Genomic DNA, 24,675 nt, shown 5'->3' on the forward strand with positions numbered 1-24,675 from the left:
TTCGAGGAACGTAAAACGTGTTGATGTTACAAAGACGGCCCAAGGTTGCGCTTTAGAGGGCGGATTGGAGGAAGGCCTGCCTGGACGGTGCAAGATCAGCAAGGTCACCACCTAGGTGGGAAATGGGGAGGCTGGGGCCGCGGGGAGTCAACTGCGCAGGAGGTGGCACACGCGGAAGTTGCAGACATGTGGCGGTGGGTAAGGAAGGCTACGGGTTGTGCGCGCGTTCCTGACTTGGGTAGCCAGGGAAATGTCTGTGATAGTGAACGGGACAGGCATTACGAGAGGAATCACAAGTTTCGGGTGATGAAACTGGGTGGCGGATTTGGAGGTCCTAAATTTGAGGTGCCTGTGATCTTGAGGTGGGAGTTGCATGCATATTGGCCAGATGCGGGAGAAGGAGGGAGGGAGAGGAAGCTGGGCGACAGACCTGCCCAGGAGGCGGGACAGGCACTGAGGAACTAGAGTAAACAAGGGTGTAACCGGGGGAACAGGGTGTGGGATCTCAGCAGACAGCCATCAGCCAGAGGCAGAAGCAAGAGGATAGAAGGTGAGAGATCTTGGGGCACGTGGGTAGCTCAGTGGGGTAAGCGTCTGACTCTTGGTTTCAGCTCAGGTCATGATCTCACAGTGCATGAGTTCAAGCCCTGTGTTGAGCTCTGGGCTGACAGTGTGGAGCCTGCGTGGGATTCTCTCTCCCCCCGCCAGAAAATAAATAAGTAAACTTAAAAAAAAAAAAACGCAAGAGATCTCAAGAAGAGACTGGTCAACAGAGCCCAATGCTGCAAAGATCATGTGATACAAAAATGGAAAACCAACTACCACAGTCAGCAACAGAGATCAAAAATGACCCTCACATGGTGTTCAGCAGAGGGTTGGGAATGAGCGAGGAAACACAGGTCCTATGTTGACTGCTCTTTTAAACTTTATTGTAAAGGCTGTGGATTATAGGACGGTTTTCCAGTACTTGTGTGTTTTTTTTTGTTTTTGGCAGGGATGGGAGCAGCAGCTCAATCCTGAGGCAATGTGTTTATAACATTCTTCCTGAGAGCAGGCGACTCATGCATTTAAAAGGTGTGGGGTGACAAACAGGAACTCAGCTTTCCTGAGGGGCTGGTGGTCCAGTTGGCCAGCTGGAGGGGCCTCGTGGTCTCAGGAGCCCTCGGTCTCCAGGTGGGGGGCGGTGGCCTTCCCCACTGACGGTAGCTCAGATCTTAGGCTCGTCTCGTCACAGTACTCTCTTACCCACCCCACAAAAAAGGACGGCAACCAGTGAATGGCATCCCTCTCCTGGGCACAGTGCACCCCGCTCAGCCCTGGCCGGCAGATCTGGGCCTGCCCTCAGCTGGTGGCAAGTCTCAGCCTATGCTAATGGATGTCACCGGAATTGCTCTGCAGGACGTGAGCACAAAAAACGAACACAAGCACAAAACAAAGCAAATTTGAAAAAGAAATGTAGTAAGAAAATAGAAAAGAGCTTACCGGTAAAGAGAAATGCAGTATTTTAATGACATTAACAATCTGAGCCGACATCTGCCTATAGCAACAAGCTTGAATGAACCAACGCCGTCTTGCTATAGACACCTAGAAAAGCATACAAAATAAAACGTAAAAATTTTTTTTAGTATTTTCATGTTTATTGTTTTTGAGAGAGACAGAGACAACATGAGAGGGAGATGGGGAGAGAGGGAGAGCAAGGAGCCCAACGCAGGGCTTGAACCCACGAGACCGTGAGATCACGACCTGAGCCGAAACCAAAGGGCAGGACACCTACCCGACTGAGTCACCCAGGCGTCCTGAACATAAAAATGTTTTTAAAGCCATGTAGCTAGGTTTACAAGAAAGAAAGGCAACCAAAAAGCTGAAAAAAAGAGGCTCATACTGACGTAGCTGTTACTTCTAAAGGAGGGAGAAGAGAAAGCTATGTTGGCCTTATGTGCAATGTGCTTTTTATTTAAGAAAAAAAGAAAAAAAAAAAAAAGGTTGGGACGCCTGGGTAGCTCAGTTAAGTGTCTGAGTTTTTAGAAGTGTTTTTCAATGTTTGTCCATTTTTGAGAGACAGGGACAGAGCACAAGTGGGGGAGGGGCAGAGAAAGAGGGAGACACAGAATCCAAAGCAGGCTCCAAGTTCTAAGTTCTCAGCACAGAACCGGAGGTGGGGCTCGAACTCACCAACTGCAAGATCATGGCCTGGACCAAAGTCAGACGCTTAACCGACTGGGCCACCCAGGTGCCCCAGCATCTGACTCTTACTTTCAGGTCAGATCACGGTCTCACGGTTCATGAGCTGGAGCCCCACGTTGGGCTCTGCAGCCGGCAGTGTGGAGTCTGCTTGTGATTCTCTCTCTCTCTCTCTCTCTCTCTCTCTCTCTCTCTCTCTCTGCCCCCAGCCCCACTTGCACTGTCTCTCAAAGTAAATACACTTAAAAACTTTTTTTTAAAAAGACAAATTTTGAACCTAATGTGGCAAAGCAAAAACATTTGTTCAACATCAGCAGTGGGCACATGAGTGTCTATTAATTGTGTTCTGTAGTGAACTATATGCTTGAAATATTTCATAAGGTCTTATTTTTTTTATTTTTAAAAAATGGTCTAAACTCCACGTCTTCCTATTGTTCCTTTCCTAATTGGGGGAAGACAAGTTAGTGTTGGGTAGTTGGCACATAGTGGATTTAACCTTGTTCGTTTTCGTCTATGGGTGTGTAATGCTAGAAAATTCTCCACATATGCTTTTTTTCTTCCTCTAGTTATTGCCCCTCCCACATCTTTCTCCGCCAGTAAAACATTTCCTCACAAACCCTGTGCACAGCTGTCCCAGACTCTTCCCAAGCTCCCCCCTCCGCCTGGTCCCAGAGGCCCCTTTGTGCATGCCTATAATAAAGCTCTTCCTGTATTATATGGTAATCACTTACTAGCTTCTTGAAGCCAAGGGCCATGGTTTAGTTTTCAGTTGCCCCGCAAGTGGTAGGAACTCATGAATCATGGAATGGATAGTTCAAAGAACGAATACAAAATACATTATTACAATATTCATCCATATAAAACAGGAGCCCTTCCACGGGCCTTCCTTCCCGCGAAGGATGTTACCCAAGCTGTTGTGTTTGGGAGGGATGTGCTGGGCTGGCAGGCAACTCCAGGAGCGGTGCCCCGACCACTTGTGGTCGTGGCCCAATGTCAGCACAGCCCTGAATCTCAAAAGGGAGTCATTAAACCTGCCATCACAGTCTAAGGCCTTCCCAGTGAGCAAGTACCAGGACGGGCTTACTTGGGGGTGTCCAGCCTGGCATCTTCGTACGACGGTTAGCTGAAGACGTTTTTCCCATGGTGGTTCACGACAGAGTCTAGAGGGGCCTCTGGACACACAGTTCCCTGGAGTTTGAAATCAAGGCACAGAAACCCAGTGGGAGCCCTGGTGATCTCACTTGAGAGGTTTGTGTTTTGAGGTCTCACTTGAGAGGTACACTCACTTGAGGGGTTTGGTTTTTGAAGTAAGCTCCATGCCCGACGTGGGGCTTGAACTCACAAGCCCGAGATCAAGAGTCGCATGCTCTACTGAGACAGCCAGGCGCCCCTAACTTAAGGTTGTTTTAGTTGCCTTCCAAAGTGTTTATGTGACTACAATTTAAGTATTTTTCTTTTCAAATTTTTATTTAAATTCCAGTTAGTTAATATACAAGTGCACCGTTTCAGGAGAATTCAGCGATTGATCACTTACATTAACACCACGTGCTCATCCCAAGTGCCCTCCTTAATGCCCATCACCCATTTAGCCCCTGCCCCCCACCTCCCTCCAGCAACCCTGTTTGTTCTCCATCCTTAAGTCTCTCATGGTTTGTTTCCCTCTATTTTCCCCCTCCCATATGTTCATCTGTTTTGTTTCCTAAGTTCCACACGAGTGACATCATATGGTATTTGTCTCTGACTTATTTCGCTCTGCATAATACACTCACTCTAGCTCCATCAACGTCCTTGCAATGTTTTAAGTCATTTGTAAGCGATTAAAGAGTTAATGATTCCTTAGAATATACTCATCATGTTGAAGAATCCCCTAGTAAACGAAAGACCATGATCTCTCCTGAGGTGAAAGGCCTGGAGTTCACTTCTATAGATGGAATTTAAAGCCTCAGAAATTAGCAAACACACACACATATTTTTAAACTACCGTTTAATCAGTTTTAAAGACACAGAAATTAGAAAAAAAAACATTTATACGCAAGTTAAAAACATCTGTAAAACCCAGCAATAAGCCAGCAGCGCCAGGGACACGGACTGGAAAGGAGGGGTTATGAAATCATCAAGTCACAGTGTAACCGACACAGCGGGAGTTCAAACTGAGAACCATACAACAAGAAATAGTTTACGGATCTGTTGAAAAATAACCCTTCTTTAAAAAAATATTTTGGAGTAACAAAAACAAAAAAGCACAGAACGCCACATTCTAGTCTTACCCGGGGAAGGCAGACGACAAAAACCGGCTGTTACAGCTGGGGCCCCCTCCCCATGTTCGGGCGACGATGTCCGACCACTCCTAGGCACAGGTCAAGATACGACTCTTCAAGGAAGGCAGGAATGAGCTCATACGGTCTCCCTCTGCACATAGAAGGGTTTCTCTCATTCCACCTGAATTATCTTTAGTGTCATTCCTACTGGTTCATGCGGTGCCTTTCTGGTTCCGAGAGGCGGTCGTGCATAGGTGACAGACGAAGCTTGGCTTAGAACATGTCTGTGTGGGGTGTTTGATTCCTTTCCCCTTGTGACACAAAGTCAGGAGCAAAGGTACTTTGTTGACCAATCTGCACATACAGAACCAAAAATACTTAAAACTGGGAAGGAGGCAGATGTTGAAGTCTGTCAAACTCTTCACGGGTGTCCTTTAGTGGTGAAGGACAAAAGAGCGATATTACCAAGTTAATTTCTCAGAGAAGTTACCCCAAAATAGAGACTGGCCAAGGCACAGTCATTTTCGACTCCAGGAAAAGGTAGTTAGTTACTCTTTCCACTTGAAACATGTTATTAAGAAAATGGCTAGTCATTCTGTTGGGTGTTGCTCTGTATCTTTTGGTTTTTCATTTTATTTCCATTTCTTTCTGCGGCAGCAAAATCTGACGAAATGTGAGCGGAGAGATGGCCGTGCATCACTGACTTCAGCTTTAGACAGTGATTCCACATGGATCTTTCTTTATGTTGTTATTTCTAGGACATAGAGTCTTGGGGTCATTTTGGTTTGGTTTTGCTTTATAAAAGGTTTTCTAAAAGAAGACAGGTATCATTAATTCTAAAGGCGAGACAAATCAGTCGGCATAAAAATGTGTCTTCAGGCGCCATTTCTGAAAGTCTTCCCAATCAATAAACTATAGAGCTTGTCAGTTGTTTACTGGGATTTCCTTGTTAAAAATCTATTAAAATAAATATTATTTTAAAACATATAAAAACATTAATAAGCAGCCCACTGATTAAAATGTAATTGGCTGCATCCTCTATACAATGAGAGCCTCAAAAAGCAGCCTAGTCATTGATTATAAGAGCATTCCTATAAAACACCAACATGGAAAATTTCATTTTAAATTCTCTTCGGTAACGAGAGTCACTATACATAGATTTGACTACACGGTGCTGCAGAAACACACTGTGGAGACCCTCTACTCTCTGATCTTTCCAATCCCAATTTCAGGTACAGTTTAGCCAATCTTTTCCTTCAGCATTAGGAGCGTGCACTGATACGAACCCACTCTTACGAGGACGGCTGCAGAAGAAACTTTCTGCATCTAAGGTACTCGTATAAATGATCAGCCATTCCTTAAATGTACACTTGGTTCAGAGGAAGAGTTTAATAAGGTACTTGAGGGCAGTTAAGATTACATTTCACAGTGTTACATAGAATTCCGCACCTATGTGAAATCTGATGTACTCAATTTCAGCCAGGATAGACCACCAGTGGGTGAACGAAACTCCATCAAATACCGGTTTAGATGTAAAACTCCGGACAAGTCCTCCATTGACGCGACAGCAGGCACCATTCTGAAACAACTATTCTCTCAAGTAATTTTTTCTTTCAGTTTTAGCGGAGAACCCTTAACATAAGTAACTAATGATTTTGAAGTTTATAATAAGGAAACAAAAAAGTGTAAGTGCCCAAGTGGTTTGTGAATATACAAACTAAAATTTACAGGGTATGAATTTTAAATAGGAAAGACTTTTTTTGTCCTAAACACAATCTAGTCCTTGAATAAAAGTATAAATTTTGTCATTATTTTCACGGCCGAGTTTTAACATGTCTTCTGTAGTTTAAAGCGGTAAACCCTGTCCAGTAAACTTGGTGGGTTGCACTGACATATTCTAGGACAGATCACCTTCAAATTCACACGGCACAAATGAACGAACAAGCAGAGAAAGCAAAAGGAAGATCTGTTTCCTTCACTAGAGACTATTTCATGATCAAGGATCCATGTGAAGGGCTATATTCAGTGGAAAGGTTATGCGGCCACGCCTTCTGATTTAAGGGACTGAAAGATTTTCCTCGGTTGCCAAGAAAACCTTTAGAAAAGTCTGGGCTTGGAGCTGCTCAAGTAATAAAAGTAAATGACCATGACAATAGTTCTGATTGTGAATCTGCCTTTGTCCGTGACTCCTACACGTCTTGCTAATGGCTTCCATTCATTACAAATCGACTGGTCATAAACTTTTAGAACTGATCCTTTAATTTCTTATTAAGAAACTCTGATCCAGAGGACAGGCAACTTGCCCAGATCCTAAGGTGCCTTAATAACAGAGCCAGATGAACATCCAGATCTCCCAGGACAATCAGTGTTTCCATGTGCCTTACCTTCACTCTTTAAAAAAGAACCACTCTTTGTACTGCAAAGTTTCCTGAAAACTGTTATCTATGGAAATCCTGCATATGCCTGTCACACACGGCAGGGGTCAATAACAAAAATACTTCTTAACCAAAAGTATGGTGGTGGCGTAAGTGGTGGCTGGACATTGTTGAAGCCAAAGAAACCTTCTCTACTATGCTGGATGTTTTAGAAGCTGCATACATTTCTCCAATTACCCTGAGTTCCAATAAAAATGCTCATTTTTAAAACTGAGATTAAGCTACTTGTAAAATGGTGATCACTGAGATACATCAAATTAACTGTTACTGTTTCAAGAAAATGAAATTGAGGGAAGAATAATGTTTTTGTTCCCTTTTTTTTTTTTTTTTTTTTTTCCCTGAGTAGCGTAATAATGATGTTCACCGATCATCTCTGGAGTAGTTTCATGACAACTGAAGAGTGGAGAAATAATATAAATATGGACTGAATCTTACTGTGTTGATTAAAAAAGAAGCAAGCACATAGTACAATGAATCCCTTTATACTTAACAGTAGTAGAGACAGACCAGTTTCCACTTCAAGTAGAAGTATTAATCCTTACAACACTCCAAGTAGATATAGTCATTTCACACAGCACAAAGTGTTTCTTCTTGAGAAGAAAAGTTGAGAATTAGATTTCTTTAGTTTTTCTAGATTACATACTTACGAGAATTTCTACAAAATTAGAGAAAAGCTATCCTAAAACCATTTCATACAAAAACCAAAAAACTAGTTGATCCAAAGGGATGAAAATCAGTCAATCTGTGTAGATAATGCATCATCTTCAAAGTAATTGGAAAATTATTCAATCATCTTGCTTCCTGGATGGCAACACCACGCGGACATTCATTGAACAAGAAACAGGTAACAGTGATTTTAGGTTTACAGGCAGAGAAATGACATAGGTGATAAAAATAAACAGTTATTATTTATTAATGGCTAGAGGTGGGCTGAAAAAAAGTTTTATTAAGCTTTCTTATTTTCATTTATGACATGCCCAGACTTGTCCTTTAAACCCTGAATTTGTTTACTTTTGAAAAATAGTGATCAGATTCTCTGCAGCAGTAATTAGACTAAGGAGACCTTTCGGGGGCAGATATTTTCCATGACTATTCTTTTCCATCGTCTCACGTTACACAGCTAGCTTAATCTCAATGCATGGGAAAACAGAGAAAATTTATTTAGCTATCTGTCCTTTCCTGGGAACTAAGTAGCAGGGTATGGCTGACCTCAGCAGGTGGAAAAATTTTACCTTTAGAAAAGTAACCACATTTGCTATAAACAAAGACCAGGGTATTTCTAAAGCTCTAAAAAGATACGCTGATGTTTTTGCTGACTGAGACCTCACCAGTTCCAAGTACGCTTGCTGTTTCTCTTTAAATGAAACACTGCGCAGCTCAAGCCAGATAGGAGTTCTGCTTTAACTTCATGTACAAACTTACTAACGACAAAAATAAAAGACACACCACACCTAACCAATTTGCATTGCATTAAAAATGTAAGGCAGAAAGGAAACGAACTGGTCAAATAAAGGTGAAGTCAAATCAAAGATTGGTCAAATAAAGGTGAAGTCAGAAGGCCGTGTCCCCCGCTCTTCTCTCAAACCCCATGATCCCGTGATTCACTACCTGTGGCTGAAGCCCTACACTCCAGGATGGCCTCGCAGTCCCCTCCTCTGCTTTCAGCTTACCACGCCCGTCACCAGACTGTGGCATTAAAGGAGACATCTAGTGATTCAAGGTGAGATCAATTATGGGGAAAATGGCCTGTAAGGTAAAAGCATACTCTTCTACTTACAGAACCTAAAACTCATTAAAAAGAGTGAAGAGCAACATTTTCATGTAAGAATTTAAGAGTCTGGAAACGGATTTATTTTATTTTCTAAAAATGTGGGCCAGACCCCACGACTTTAAGCTTTCATCTCCCTAAAACTTTCCCAAACAGGAAGTAAGCTGTTAAGGGTAAGAAAGGGACTAGACAGTCACCTTACTCAGTGATTTCTCTTCCATAACCCTCACACAATCCACCACTATTGTTTTCATGATCCCTCTAACAATTCTATATAATTTATGCTTGATAAATTCCATTTCAAAGTCCACCACGTTAAAAAGTTATTCCATTTTGATGTCTTACATAATCACAAAGAACTCAGATAAGTAAAGGTGAAAAGCACGTCTGCGGACCACGTGGTACCTACACTGTGCACCTGTGCCCCATCCCAGCAGGCTCTACGCCAGTCCTCGTGGGGCCTCCTTCATTCATGCCTTCCTTCCTTCCCTTGTCATCTTCTCTTGCTTTTTTTTTTTTTTTAAGAAAATAAACTTAAAATATCCCATTACCCACCTTTAATTGTGTTGAAGAAATTCTTCCTTGACGGGCTCTGACTGACACAAAGTAATTACATTCTCCAGGAAAATAAGCTACGTATAATTTGGCATCCGGTCCTGTTTGCGGTTTCACTACGTACTGCAGTCATCTGAGATACTTTAAGAAAACCCTTCCAATACTGAGATGTTTATTGCATTTTTAAAGTATCCACATCTTAAATATCCTGTTTCAAAATTCCTCCAGAATTCCTTTACAGCATATAACATCAAATATTGAAATAGTGTTCTCACAATATTACACTTGAAAATACCATTTAGGAACGATATTTCAGGAAATAGAGGGTTTAAGGCAAGACATTCATTTGGAAAAGTTAATTTCTCTCAATCATCCAGATTGACACAATTACCTGTCCACCTCTTCGGTGCCTTGGGATACGCAACATACATTCAGCAACAGGGCACACATATGACCGTGTGGACATATGCTGAGGTCCTGAGTGCCCATTGAGATAATGGAAATATTTTTATATAAGGCGTGGCCCACAGGGACATGGCCTGGGAGGGGTTATTCACTCTGTTTCCAATCTGCTCTACAGGAAATTCCCTACCTAGATCTGTCAGATGTCCCCCCACTTAATCTCTTTTCAAACAAACACAAATCCCTTGAAAAGGTGCTAAGAGTGGTTTCTGTTAACATAGAAAAAATAGCCGTCAGCATATTTTCCCCTTCACTGTTTTAATGATGAATGTCTAGAGGCTATTTCTTGATTCTGATTGCAAACATTGTTTGTTGTGGAAAAACTATTCTGTCCCAAAGAATTTTCTCTTTCATCAAACTTTTTGGATCGTGCCAGCTGAACATTTTCCTGTGTATTCTTTCCTCTTTGACTTTTTTTCACCGGCAACAACAATAATACTAAGATACCAGCAATGTGCAGGCCGTAATACCAGGAGCTGGAAGAAAAAAAACCAGAATTTACTTTATTAGATTTTGATCACGGATGCTTAGCAACTGCACACTCGTCAGAATGTCCTAGGCCCCACTCAGGATGTGTGCATTCACCACATCTCTTGCATTCCTGTCCCACCCCTGCCCCATGAGAGGCAGCTCTAAGGCGTATGCTAGTGGGTTTTTAGAAAGCAGCATATAAGCCCAGACCACTTCGGAGCATGACACTAGGTATCACATTACACTCCTCTGTAAGGGTCATAAGTCCATGGCTACACAGAGCAAAAACAAAAAGGTACTTATTAGCAGCTGCAGCGACCTAAGAATAATCTCGCAAATCCACAGAATCGAACACTGAGTGAACAAAGAGAAGGCAGAGATAATAAAGGCCTTAAATGCTCTGGCCTCCTCTGCTGTTTACGGCCCCTGATTAAGTTACAAATATTCCAGTGATGTGAGCTGGTCACTGTCATATAATAAAGGAAAGTCACATTATTAAGAATATTATTAGAGGCATTATTCCTGAAATTAAGTATAAATCAAGTGCGACCGAGGCCACTTTTTTAGCTGTAAGTTCAAGCGATCATGAACAAAGTACCTGGGATAGAAAATCTAACCAACAGCTCGATCGCATTCAAAAACAAGTAATCATTCCGTGAAAAGGGGACATTTTAGTGGAGTTCCTTAATGTCTGTCCGTATGTGTCGCCATATTCCATTCAACAATTTTTGACCACGCCTTCTGTGTTGCCGTTTCTAAACACTGGGGTAATGAGGACTTTATGAAAGATGAAGTGTCTGATGTCAAAGATCTCGCTAACACAGCGAGAGCGGAACTTGGTGGGTGAGGGACACAATAAAGAGATAAAACATGGAATTTAAGACAAGAGTTTCCATAATACAGAGAAGACAAAGTACCCGTGAAACATAAAAGAGTAAGAAGGGAACAAATTCATGAAATACAAGTAATTTATTTCCTTTTGACTAAAGCAATGAAAAGGATTAACAATCCCTTGTTAAGAACAAACTACATTTTAAAACTGCTCTGTCCTATTTTTGATTGTTCATCTTATTTCAAGTTCGCCTATCCTCTCCTTTTTGGAGTTAACAGTCTGACAACCCGAACTCTTGGTGCACAGACTCAACCAATACTTACTCGTGATTATCTGGAAGATATTATTCTGCTTCCACTCCCAGAATATCCCGAGAGACACAAAAGCCTTTGCTTCAGCTTATAAACTCCTAGCCCTTGACCCCAGGGCAGGGGTGAGCAAACTCCAGCCCACGGGCCACATCTAGCCGGATGCTGCTTCTTTTATTTGGTTAAGTGAGGTACAACTGACCTAATACGTTACAGTAGCCTCAGGTGTACAACATAATGATTCGATACATGTACACATCGTGAAAGGATTCCCACGGTGAGTCCAGTTAACATCCAGGTGTAAAAAGAACAGCTACATTTTCTAGTTAAACCTCTGCGAGACCTGAGGCAGCGGCTGCCCAGCTGGCACATCTCTTAAGTCATATTCGTCTGAGGGTTAAGTGGTGTGAATCATTCCATAAAAATCTAGGGACTGCTTGGTTTAAGAGGAAAAAGTTAACTACAGAAAGTAAGGCTAGGGCATGATTTTTTTACACTACCCAATAGCAAAGAGCTTGCTCTTAAAAATAAAGTTATTCCCGGGCGCCTGGGTGGCCCAGTCGGTTAAGCCCAGTCTGACTTTGGCTCAGGTCATGATCTCGCGGTTTGTGAGTTCCAGCCCCGCGTCGGGCTCTGTGCTGACAGCTCGGAGCCTGGAGCCTGGAGCCTGCTTCGGATTCTGCGTCTCCTCCTCTCTGTGCCCCTCCCCTGCTCATGCTCATGCTCTGTCTCTCAATAATAAATAAGCATTAAAATAATAATAATAATAATAATAATAATAATAATAAAGTTATTCCCACTGGTATATTTTTAAGAGTGACACTTACCTGTAAAACATGAATGACGGTTTTACAGATAGAAGTACAAATGGCACAACTGTGTAACTTATTGCTACTTGAGTCACTATCCACGTTATAACATCATACAATAATTTAAGCTGGGGAGGTTTGATGAAATAATGTCTAAAGTTATTTCTCATCTGAAATAAAGAAACAAAAATATGTGCTTTATCTTCAATGTTGCTACAGAATCGCACTGACTACATCCACTGCTTCAAGAACGTGCAGTGGCTGACATTCTCACGCGTTGCTGGTGCAAGTCTAAGGTGGCGCTGCCATTACGGGAAAAGTTGGTTTGGCAAAAACGAATACATGTATCTGTGAAAAATATGGAGAGAGCAAAATGTGGGAGTGTGGGTAAAAGGCATGTAGGAGTTCTTTGCCACTCTTCTGGAGATTTGAAGTTGTATTAAAATTAAAAGTTTCCCGGGGCACCTGGGTGGCTCCGTCGGTTAAGCGTCCGACTTCGGCTCAGGTCACGATCTCGCGGTCCGTGAGTTCGAGCCCCGCATCGGGCTCCATGCTGACAGCTCAGAGACTGGGGTCTGCTTCAGATTCTGTGTCTCCCTTGCTCTCTGCCCCTCCCCCACTCACGTTCTCTGTCTCTCAAAAGATGAAATGAATAAACATTAAAAAAAATTTTTTTAAATCTCCCCCAAAGTTAAAAATAACACTGCCTAGAGCTCTTTAAATCATATTTGGTATAATATATAAATAACGTTCTGTCTGTTTTCAATGTTTTCTACTATGACTTAATGAGACATCCTTCCTCTTGAAGCCCTGGGTTTGTGAAATACAAGTGAAGATCATACCCTGAGCTCAGGCCAAACACACTTAGAATAGATGGCAACGACACACATTCTCAAAATAGGTGTTTCCTAATAACCACTATTCAAACATTTTTTTTTAGCTTCCAAAAAAGTCAAAACATTTCAGTTTTGAAATGTGCAAACTTAACCAAACATTATTTCCTCTTTTCTACGATCATCTTCCCTGCTTTTCTTGTCTAATATGTTCAGAGGTGAAACACGGCCCCGTGAGGATACCACCGAGTTTCTCAGAAGTGACCTGGTGTGTGGCTAATGGCTCTCCCTACAGCGAGACCATCGTTCGTAGTGGCCAGAACGAGTCCCAACACCTACCATGTTGCCTGGTTCCCCGTGCAGCACCTACCCACCCTCCCCGCCCCCGTCCACCAGGGGCAGATCCACTCTCCTGAAGCACGGCTTTCCACTGGTCATCTCCCTCCTTGAAGACCTTCCCGGACTCTCGGGGCTGCAGGCGGAATGAGGGTTGGGCCCTCTCCTCGTCTGTCAAGTCCTTCTATTATGCCCTCCTCCCTCCGCCCCCTGCGCTCCTTTCCCCTTCCAGAATTATCCACTATTTAGGGATTCACAAAGTCTCTGCTTCAACCAGATTTACTTTTCATTTCCAAACACACTGGGCACTTCCAAACTTGGTTTTGAGAATGTCATCTCCTGGCCTACAATGTCACGTTCTACCCCCACCAAACTTGGCTCACTTTTAAAACGACCTTCATCTTTCAAAGCCCTAATCCAACCACGCTTCCCTAATGAGGCCACCTCTGGTCAACCCAACCAAAAGGGATTTCTTTCACCTCTAAACAACTACGTTACTTACTATCTATAAAGCCCACGGGATCTATCATATATGCCTCGTGCTGTACATATGCACATATGTACCCCCACCTGAAAATTGACTAAATCTCTGCTAGTTTGTTAAATGAGGCCTCCTCACCTGTACCTGCTGGAAGAAGCCTGTTCGAGCGCTGTTTTGGTCACGTCACTTTCAAGGGCTCACACTGAACTGTCCTTCCTTGCCCACCCATGTCACCAACCTGATTTCTCAACTGTTTCCCAAAGTATGACTCCAGGTTCCAACCAAGCCAACACTCTGAAGAACTGTGCCCTGTCTCTAACGTTGGCACCCGCCACCCGGGGATGGCCCACCGGCTCTGTCCATGGTCTTCGTGCTCCCCTCCTCACCTACAGGAGGATTCATCGGGGACAGCTCTCGGGAAACGTTTGTGAAATGAACCCATCTTTATTTAACGCAGGTTTTAGCTCTCGTTCAGAAAACTGCGTAAAGACAACCAACGCTGTGCAGGTCCCTCCCGCAGGAGCACTGGACAAACACGCCAGACGCCCCCCTCGCTTCTAACCAGAGCACGGCTCCGTCTGCGGCCACACGAACGAGGCCTTCGGGGAGAGGGTGAGCTCGGCCTCCTCCTCCCACTCACGTGGACTCCCCCTCGAGGACGACGTGGGGTTCTAGATACTCACGGCTCGTGCTGCCAGTGTCATCACCACTCCCGTGAGAAACGTCAGGTAATACCCTGGGTAAACCCCGTGCCAGATGGCGGACAGAACGAACGTCTGGATGGTTGGACTCAAGGAGGCTCGTTCGTAACACACCCTGGAAACCATGAACACCACACTGAGTGGTTAGAGTTCACACAGCCCACAGCGATCATTCTTTTCTCAGCCGACAGGGCCCAGGGCAACCAGGAAAACAACCGCAACTTAGCATCGGCCACAACTTGACCTGTGACCTCAGGGAGGTGAAGGCTATTAGCTATTCCTATTGATCTAGGAAAACAAATTTGATTTTCATCTTTTTATGGTACCTGTAATAGCTAAAATGATCATTTCTAGTGTCTAGAAATCTATACTATTTACCAAAAAACTTCAACGTGCTTAGTCTAAAATTTCCCTGTAACATGGTAGAGAACTCAAATGAAAATAAGATTTTCTAAAGGTGTCTTATTTATTTACTTATTTATTTATTTATTTATTTATTTAGTAAGTAAGTAAGTAAGTAAGTAATCTTTACTCCCAATGCGGGGCTTGAACTCACGACCGTGAGATCAAGAGTCACATGCTCCATTGACTGAGCAAGCCAGGTGCCCCCAAAAGTTATCATATTTAAAATACAACAAAGGGGTGCCTGGCTGGCTCAGTCAGTTAAGCCTCCGACTTCGGCTCAGGTCATGATCTCATGGTTTGTGGTTCAAGCCCCGCATCAGGCTCTGTGCTGACAGCGCTGAGCCAGGGGCCTGTTTCAGATTCTGGGCTCCCTCTCTGCCCCTCCCCCACTTATGCTCTGTTTCTCTCTCTCCAAAATAAAGAAATAAACATTTTAAAAAATAATAAAATAAAATACAACAACAACCACACAACAGATTAGTTCAGAAAATATGTAGCCACTGGGGAGACTGCAATGTACCACAAAGCGACAATGTCATATGGTGGGTATCTCAAGGCAGAAAGATATGCAACTTGCCATGAAATAAAGGACACTCCCAAAAAAGGCTGCTTTACACAGTGCTTAGAGCCATAACGTTTCATAAAATAAACTCGAGATACAGCAACGTATCTCACTGGGAACAAGGAGACAGAGTCCCTGGGAGTTTCTGTGCAACTCCCTAACTTCATCTTTTACAAATGTTGCCCAACTCGGGCTGCCTGTGGCTCCCCCTCGGCCGTGTGACAAATTCCTCGTCACGGATCCTGGCACCAGCACTTCCTCTCCCCCTGTGCCTCGCTGCTCCTGCTCTCTCTCTCCGCTCTTCCTCGCTACAGGGAACGCGCAGGTGACCCTGCTGTGTTTTTAACAAGATCGTGAATTCTTTGACTGCAGATGTTGGGTCTTTCTGTCCTACTCATCGTTGTGTCCTGTGCCTAACATACAGAAAGATCTGTCAAATTGAAATATGTTTGCAACTGGAACTGCTGTGGACAATCTAGGGCATCTGGACAGTGGTTGTACAGTTACTCTGTTTTATTTAACCAAATCTCCAACCAATGACAGTAAGAGGACACTGGCGATCTCGGAAAGATGCCTGGGAAGGCGGACTGAGAAGCCCGTGATAGAAACATTCACCACTCAGGCCAACACAGTTCTCAGATTCGATAGACTCTTGCGTTGGAAGACGTTAACAGTATGTCCTGGTTAACACCAAGGTCAGTGTCACTCAACACACTGTTATTTAATCAAGAATCTGAACTCAGTGAAACTCAGCCTCAGGTATTAGACACCATAGCACAGCTAAAGACTGTTCTTGAAGTAACATACCTTTTGAGCCAAAGAGCTGTCTGAATATTCCAATTATCAAGAAACATCTTGAAACTTGTTGACATCTGAAAAACAAAAGAACCTTTTTCTTTGGCCAACAAAATAATGAAGGTTTAGATACAAGCAATAACATGGTGTTGTGCTAAAAATCAAGTACTTGATGCTGACAGTGGTGTACTGATTTATTTCCTTCATATTTGCTTTTCTAATACAGTAATGTGCTTGCGTAAATAAAACTTGCTTCTCAGAGGGGACAACTACGAGATGATCCCCATTTTCTCCTGTATGTTAACATTTAGAGTCGTTGTCATGGAATTATCCCAAAGACATTCCTGATATGTAAATGACCTTTCCATGACCCTTCCATGACGCTTTCACTGGGGACTGGACGTCCCATCGAGCCACAGCCTCTCCATTCCGTCACCCCCACGCCTCTTCAGCCACCACTTGTGGCTGCTCGGAACCTTGGCCTCGCCCGAACTACTGCCATCTATCCACGTTCCCAGCCTCTCCACTCGAGCCTCTCCCAATAAAAGCTTCCCCCTTGACCTCAGAAGGACCCTCTGGTCTCCCATCTCTACTTCTTCCCTAAGCAAGCGTCTCCTCCTATGTCTTCACTTCCTTCTCACCATTCAGACTGGTGCAGTATTTATTACGCTCTTCAAAATTCTTGATGCGTTTGTTTCTTCCTCCTTTTAATTCATCTGCTTATCACACTCCGAGTCCCAGATCAACCATACTGTCCGTCCTCTCTACTTATAACCTCTGAATCCAAGTGCAGAATATCATATAACACTTGAGACTTGTCTTAAATCCATACTTTTTTTTTATTTGAGAGAGTGCACATGCACGTGCACACAAGCCCACATGCGAGCATGGGAGGGGCAGAAAGAGACAGAGAAAATCCCAAGCAGGATCCACACTCAGCCTAGAGCCCAACGCAGGGCTTGATCCCATGAACCATAAGATCAGGACCTGAGCCAAAACCAAGAGTCAAGACACTTCACTGACTGAGCCACCCAGGCACCCCTCCCTCTCTCCGTTTTAAAACAAAATTAAACAAAACTCTCGCCTTCACCTGTTCCCCTCAGCTATGACCTTATCTCTACCCTCCTTCCTTGTACAGCTAAAAAATGCCTAAGAGTTGTATCATCTGGCTTTTATAGCTTATCCCTCCCATGAAACCGTTACCAAAATCATCACTCAACCCCCAGGTGTTACAGCTGCTGGCATTTGAGTCCTGCTCTTACTGCCTGTATCTCAGTCGCATCCAACCCTGATCACCCTCCCCTCCTTCAGCAAACTGGCTCCTTCTTCTTTATTTTTTCTCTAAAATAATTCTTTTAATGTTTATTTATTTCTGAGAGAAAGAGAGAGAGAGGGAGAGCACACACACACAAGGGAGAGGCAGAGAGAGAGGGAGAGAGAGAGGATCTGAGGTGGACTTTGCGCTGACAGCAGAGAGCCCGATGTGGGGCTCGAACTCAAGAACCGCGAGATCACGACCTGAGCCTCAGTCGGATGCTTAACTGACTGAGCCATCCAGGCGGCCCCTTCTTTACTTTTTCTTAGACCATGCATTCTCACCAAGGGCGATATTGCCCCCAAGAGGATGAAAACTGGTTCTTGGCAAAAAAGGCTTACTCGTTTTATGTATAAAAGCATATGTGTATATACATGATATATAAACGGACATACAGTGTATGCAGTATTAAAGTTCACGGGCTGGGTGGTGGGGGGGGGGGTTGATGAGGTGACACATGTCTCAAAACCCCCTCAGGGTGGCGATAATGAACAGAAAGTTAGAAACACTGCCATACATACATTCATCACTCAATTTCCACACTTTACGCTTTTCCTTCCCCTTCCCCATTTTCATTACTGACATCGTAGGAAAATTTCAAGGCAAGCATCAGACATCTTATGTCACCTGTACATAGTTCAGAATTTACTGGACTTTCAAAAAACCAAGATCGGACCTGACAAAACTAAGTATTAACTCCTTAATATCATTTAATGCTCATTTTGTGGCCAAATATCCCGACTGTTTAAAAACATGGTTTTCCAGTTGGTCTTTTCAGAGGGTGCGGACAAGGTGCAATGATGTGTTTGGCTCTGCTCTCTGAATCTGTAGCGGCCCCTCCCTGCCCCCCACTCTTCGGTGGCATTTACTTGTGGGGAAGATTGGGTCCTTTGTCCTGTAGGTTTCCCGCTTCTGGATCCAGCGTTTCACTTACTTCTCTATACTGCACGCTCCCTCTACATTTAGAAAGATCTAGAGACCTAACCACGTTTAACTGTATTGGCAAAGTACTTGAAAGACGGTGCTGTGTTTCCTGTGGCATCACCTCCGCAGGCGCTTAATGACTGACTGTCCCGCTTTTTGTGATGAACATTCAGTGACGGTAAGGCTCGGCTAAGGCTCAGCGGCGGGTCCAGCCTGACCCATTCATTATCAAGTTGTCGGTCAACTTTTCACCTTGGGTTTTGGTAATTGCTACTGCTGGAATAATTCTCTCAGGCTTGCAAAGCAATGTCTACTTTTGCTTTTCCTCTCCTTTCTCTGGCTCCTTCTCCTGACCTGCCTTCCTCTGCCCAGCCAAGGGCACAGGGGCTCCTTGGGGGTTCACATCCCTTCTCGGTCTCTCGCTGCTCTCTCATGGCTACTCTCGTGGTTTCCCCCCAAAACCTGAAATGCTACACGCTTCTAGTTCCCCAATTAGGATCTCCAGCTCAGATGTTGCAGCTAGCGTCTGGTCATTGGTTCGTCTGCCGGACAACTTAGTTAAGTCTGAAATCTGAACACACAGTCTCTTCCCCTTCAAACCTGTACCTGTTCTTTGTTCCTTCTCCCAGGGAAAGGCACCGCCATAAAACTGGTTTAAGCCAGATATCTGGTCCCATTTTGTAACTCATTCTCTCTTGCTGATGCCAGCGTATCACCGGGTTCTGCTGAATCTCTGGAACAGTGCTCCAAGGTGCTTATGTCTTTCCGGCCCCACTGTCCCTGCTCTAGCTTAGGTCACCATCACCTTGGATTAACACAACACCCTCCTAACAGACCACTCTGTTCCACGAGGGCAACTCATTCTACCTAACATAGCCAGACCCTTCTAAACCACAGCTGTGACCACCTCACTTGCATAAGACCCATCCACCACACTCCATCGCTCTTAGGAGAGCTCAAAACTCTTAATACGGCCTCTGAAAATATCTCGGCTTGGCTTCTGTGTCTCCAGTCTCCAGTCACCACTCCCTCTGTTATGACCCAACATGAGCCACAAATCCTTTCTCAGGTTGATCACCCTCTACTTGGAGTGCCTGGCAACCTCCTCCTTATCATTTAGGACTCAGCTTAAGACTATTTCCTTCAGGACCCCTCCCTGAGCTACCTCATCTGAGTTGGACCTTATCTTGTAGCCCACACACACCCTATATCCCTCTGACCCCAATCTTCCCTTCTGTAGCACCCACTAGATTAAAGCCCCACGATCGAAGGGCCCAGGTCACACCAATCTTACCCGCTAGATCCCCAGCGCCTGGGGCACATGATTGACAACCCACAAATATTGGTTGAATGGAAAAATAAGTTATTATTGTTAAAAAGCCTTCAACATCACTCTTGGGACATCGCGTCATGACCTGTAAAAGCAAAGTGGGGTACGTAAAGTATCATAGCGTAACTGACTTGTTAATGATTTACTAACCTCTATTTGCTGAATTCTCAAGTTGGAAATTAAGTCCCAACGAGCCGTTCCATTTTCATCATATCCTCTGAAACCAAAGCCCGCAGCATTATTAATAGCATCCGCTGCAATAAACAAAGTGAAAAAGAAGGTATGAAAAACCTATGTAACAATCTGCCACGTTCTCTCAGAAGGTACGTGTTTATCATATACTAGGATCTTTTATTCTTAAACAGTAAAAGTAGATTTATCCTCATTTTTATCTGATATTATAATAAAATGGGCCTTCAGCCAGTTTTTAGGCCATCCTAACAGTTTGTAGGATATACCCTTGTATTTAGGATCCGAGCTGCAAGGTTTGTGTCTTCTAATAGATGACTAATGTTTCTAATTGGTCTTTAACTGTATCTCCTCAAGAGGGCACTCTGCTGGCTGGCCATTGGGTAAGATACACTTCAGCACGTGAACAGTGAGGTCTACCACATGTCACTTACCTAACGTCCACGCAAAATAGTATTTGGGTCGGGCAGCCAGAAGAGAGACGTAGAGATAGATGACTTTTGTTGGCCATGAAGCGGTAGCTTGAAAATTCTCATCGATGTTATACTCCACAGGTAAGGTGTTAGAGATGGTCAAGTGAAATAGTAAGGAAAGTCCACAGACTAAGAGCTTCTGAATAACTGCAACCTGACAGAACGAGACAAGACTTCATAAACTTAATCCATTTCCCTTTTCATTCGTTCTACCCACTACTGCTGGAGTCATCTTCCCAAATGCAGCATTAATTCTAGAACTTTCCCGGTGAAAAATCATCAGCTACGCTGTGCTCGGCGTTTGAAGCCTTCATGGTCTCACAGTAGGACCGTTTCCAGCCTTCTCTCCAACTAACGCCTCCGGAGTATGGCTCAAATCACTAGAAATATCAATTTGTATTTTCAAAGCTTTCGGTTAAAAAAAAAAATCTGAGAGCAAACACAGGCGCGTAGGTGTGAGTACACAAAACTAGTCACGTTAAAAACTTTTGGTGGTGGATTGTACACTTAATATACACACTCATACGCAGTTGATTACTCCATGGTCCTTTTACCCTGTATCTCCCAAACGCTACACATCTCATGAACATTATTTCTGCAATAAACAACTCATACATCTCTTTAAATCTGAAAGTTCTTGGATGCAATTGTGTTCACAAAACTAAAAGAACCACACGCCCGAGAAAACAAAAAAGATCTGCACAGAAGACTCTGATGGGGAAAAGAAAGAAAAAAAGCCATTCTTTACTGTATCCTGGAAAGGTGAAATCTCCGTAAGAGAACCCAATTCGTGGTGTTTTTGGATTATTAGTAGGCCGGAATATTTCAATCCGACTCGGTGTAAGGGAGGTGACGGCCCCTGCCGAGGGAGGGAAGCAGGTGGAGGAAAGGAAGGGCTGGCCGTATCCAGGTCATGGGAGGTAACAAAATACTTGCATTGTGAGTGTCCTGCTCAGCAACCTAGTAATATTCAAATTAACTAACCTGCAAATGAACGTTCATATGCGAACACTTTCTGTAACACTGCCAAAAGAAACGGCTCAGAGGCAGGAGTCAAAGCACATGCCCGGCTCACTGCACTGCTGGAAGAGCGTTATTTGTTCTGGGGCTGGCCTTGCGAGGAGGTACTGAGTGGTCAAGGGCTCCTCGCTGCAGCTCGTATTCTTATTTCCTCCATGTCTTTGAAAGCCTCCTCCATCCAGTACGGAAAAGGCTACCTTTTCTTCACCTCTTCCCAAAATATCTAACCTATACATTTGAGAAGAGATTTAAAGCAGGTAATTAGAGAGAAATTATAATTACAAATGAGGTGAGCTGGAGAAAATGGCCTGACACATTAACCTCAAAAGTGGGTGCATCATCTCAGGGACACAGTGAGAAAGGCTGCGGCCTTCCGACTACGTGTGCAAGTTTCCAGGTCTCAGTCTCAAAACAAAACTTCAAGTAGCACACATCTGATCGCAACCAGCGGTAGGCACACTCGCCCATGAGACTCCCCAAAAAGGCTGAGGCAAAGCGAGATCAGGGACCCGGGGAGGCGGGGGTGGGGGCCTGGGAAGCCGGGTACAGGCCCTGGGTGTCAGAGTCTCCTGCTCAATAAGGTGGCACCTTCCACCATTCCAGCAGGGGGGCCAGACGTGAGCTCTCAGAGAAGCTGAGCCAGAGAAGATCAGGCTTAGGGGCACAGGTCCAGGGTGGGGGGCGGGGTAAGTGCTGGGATGGAAATGTAGAGACTCTGGAGGAAGTCTGCATCCTGAGAGGTGAAATCCTCAGCCCTCTTGACCAGGCCAGCTCCAGAAGCCAGCAGTCAACTTTGTATCTACCTCGTGAGACTGCAGAAGGCCGGAGGATCCTCCACTAAGAAACTAAGCAGCCTCAGAGAAAAGTCCTACAGACGTCATGGCGGAGGCAGACAGGTGCTCCCCGGAAGCCACCCTCCCCTTCTTGCACAACAATGGAATGTTTACTTGGGGGCACTGAACTCTAGCTGAAGACCACACAGCACAGTCCGCTTCGCAGCTGAGTGTAGCCACGAGGTCCACGTGATGTCGGCACAAGTAACGTGGACAGCTCCCGCGGTGAGCCAGCTTAAACCGTGTAAATGAGGGCAACGCCCCAAGGATGGCAAACACAGGGGAGAGCTTAGATCCCCCACCCCCAGGGCCTCCACATTAGCCACAGACCACTGACACCAGATGTCCTACCTTTTTAAGCTGCTGTTATTTTGGCCCTTGTTTTAGTACCCAAACCCGTATCTTACCTAGATAAAGACAGTTGGGAGGTCCCCAACAAAAGGGCCACTGGCTACCTGACCGCCCTACTTTGGATCCCAAGAGTCTACCCACACCACTGATGCACAGAGAGCTTCCAAATACCTTTGAGTGATCTGTAAATCACTACCACCTCCGACTGTGTAAATTTTATGCCTCTGGAATTTCAATTCCAAATACATTAAGACAGTGAGGTCATACATTAAGAGTGTTTGCCATTGCCAACAACCTCTGGTCTATGATGTCTATAACCCAAAAAAGGAAAGGGACATTTTATGAGAGTGCATCCCATAAAAATTCAGAGTGAGGTGACAGAAGGAATGAATACACGTGTATTATTCTTTGTCGGGTGTGATTTACCACTACTCACATGTTTGAAGCGCTTGCAATTTTTCTAGTATTACATAACATTATGTCCAGTGTCTTGAATCCTAGTGTTTCATACTCTTTCTACTACTCCAGGGTAAGATTCTGGAATATCAGAGCTATCTGTAATTATCCTTCCTTTCTCTGATGGCAGTGAGACTGCTAAAGGGTCGAGTGGTCAGCCTGGAGACACGAAACAACCAATGGAAGAGACTTGAATGTACTCCATGTCAAGCCTGAAATTCGATCCCGCTTGATACGACGTTTATCAATTAACATGTAACCAGTAATAGAAAGTGGGAAGACAAAGGCACCTTTTGGTATAAAACACGACAGGTCACATGGCAGAGAAGAGACTGGGTGTGCTTTTCTTCATTCACGCTTCAGCTTACAGAAACTCAAAGGAGGGTGATCCTTTGCTCCAAGCCCCACATTCAGAAAAATCATACTGGCTCCCTTTTTTGTCTCAGACTTTTTTGACTGGACTATTTCTCATGGGACTTTTAGATTCTACCAGATCAGCGGCGCCTGGGGGGCTCAGTCGGTTAAGCGTCCGACTTTGGTTCAGGTCATGAGCTCACGGTTCATGGGTTCGAGCCCACGTTGGGCTCTGTGCTGACAGCTGAGCCTGGAGCCTGCTTAGGATTCTGTGTCTCCCTCTCTCTCTGCCTCTCCCCAGCTTGTGCTCTGTCTCTCTCTCTCAAAACCAAATAAACATTAAAAAGATTTTTTTTCTAGGACCAAAACAAAAACAGGCAGCTGAGTGCATTTGGCCCATGGGCCATAGTTAGTTTGCCTACTTCTTGTTATAATAACGTCATTCTTTTCTTTGAAGCCAACATTAAAAAGGAAGTCACTTTTAATAAAGACAAAAATGGTGCCTGGGTGGCTCAGTCGGTTAAGTATCCGACTTCGGCTCAGGTCATGATCAGGTTTGTGAGTTTGAGCCCCACATCAGGCTCTGTGCTGACAGCTCAGAGCCTGGAGCCTGCTTCGGATTCTGTGTCTCCTCCCCCTCTCTCTGCCTCTCCCCAGCTCATGCTGTCTCTATCTCTCAAAAAAAAAAAAAAAAAAAAAAAAAAAAAAAAAGTAAACATTAAAAAAATTTTTTTAAAAGCCACAAAAGATTCTACCAGATCAAATCCAGAAACTCAGCTGGCACAAAGCCTGAGAGCCCTTCTTGATAAAGGAGCATCATTCCCAGCAGTTCAGAGGAAATAAAGTTTATGCTCCGCTGTGAGACAATTTAGCACGGACTTCATAGTCAGACTGCCTGGGTTTGAACCCGAGTTCTCCCACAGCCAACCTGGGCAATCCTGGTCAAATGACGTGGGCCTGGTTTCCTCATCCATTCAGTGGTGAGAGTAACAGCACCTGCCTTGTGCTGTGGGGGCTGAGAGAGCAACCGTGAAGTGTCCACGGCAGGACTTGGCACATGGGAAATGCTATCAAAGTGTCAGCTACCATTAACTCTTTTAAAAAGTTTATTTACCTATTTTGAGAGAGAGAGAGTGACAGAGAGAGGGGGAGAGAGAGGATCCCAAGCAGGCTCCACACTGTCAGCACAGAGCCTGACTCGGGGCTCAAACTCACAAAGCGTGAGGTCGTGATCTGAG

General features: G+C 44.3%; 1 protein-coding gene across 4 annotated transcripts in view; it reads right to left on the reverse strand.

Annotated features, from left to right (window-relative positions):
* Positions 1–7,340: 7,340 nt before the first annotated feature.
* Positions 7,341–24,675, reverse strand: part of MBOAT2 (membrane bound O-acyltransferase domain containing 2) — a 126,210-nt gene continuing 108,875 nt past the window's right edge. For 3 of the 4 annotated variants that reach the window (XM_058682487.1, XM_058682484.1, XM_058682485.1), the window contains 6 exons: positions 20,385–20,577; positions 19,912–20,015; positions 16,205–16,269; positions 14,413–14,545; positions 12,098–12,249; positions 7,341–10,135 (listed from right to left, as the gene is read on the reverse strand). In XM_058682487.1, coding sequence (XP_058538470.1) covers positions 9,910–10,135; positions 12,098–12,249; positions 14,413–14,545; positions 16,205–16,269; positions 19,912–20,015; positions 20,385–20,577 — 873 coding nt within the window. In that variant the 3' untranslated portion in view covers positions 7,341–9,909. The remainder of the gene's footprint in view (positions 10,136–12,097; positions 12,250–14,412; positions 14,546–16,204; positions 16,270–19,911; positions 20,016–20,384; positions 20,578–24,675) is intronic. The other variant, XM_058682486.1, reaches the window with a different exon arrangement.

The sequence above is a fragment of the Neofelis nebulosa genome, chromosome 9 (assembly GCF_028018385.1).
Source record: "Neofelis nebulosa isolate mNeoNeb1 chromosome 9, mNeoNeb1.pri, whole genome shotgun sequence".
Taxonomy (NCBI): domain Eukaryota; kingdom Metazoa; phylum Chordata; class Mammalia; order Carnivora; family Felidae; genus Neofelis; species Neofelis nebulosa.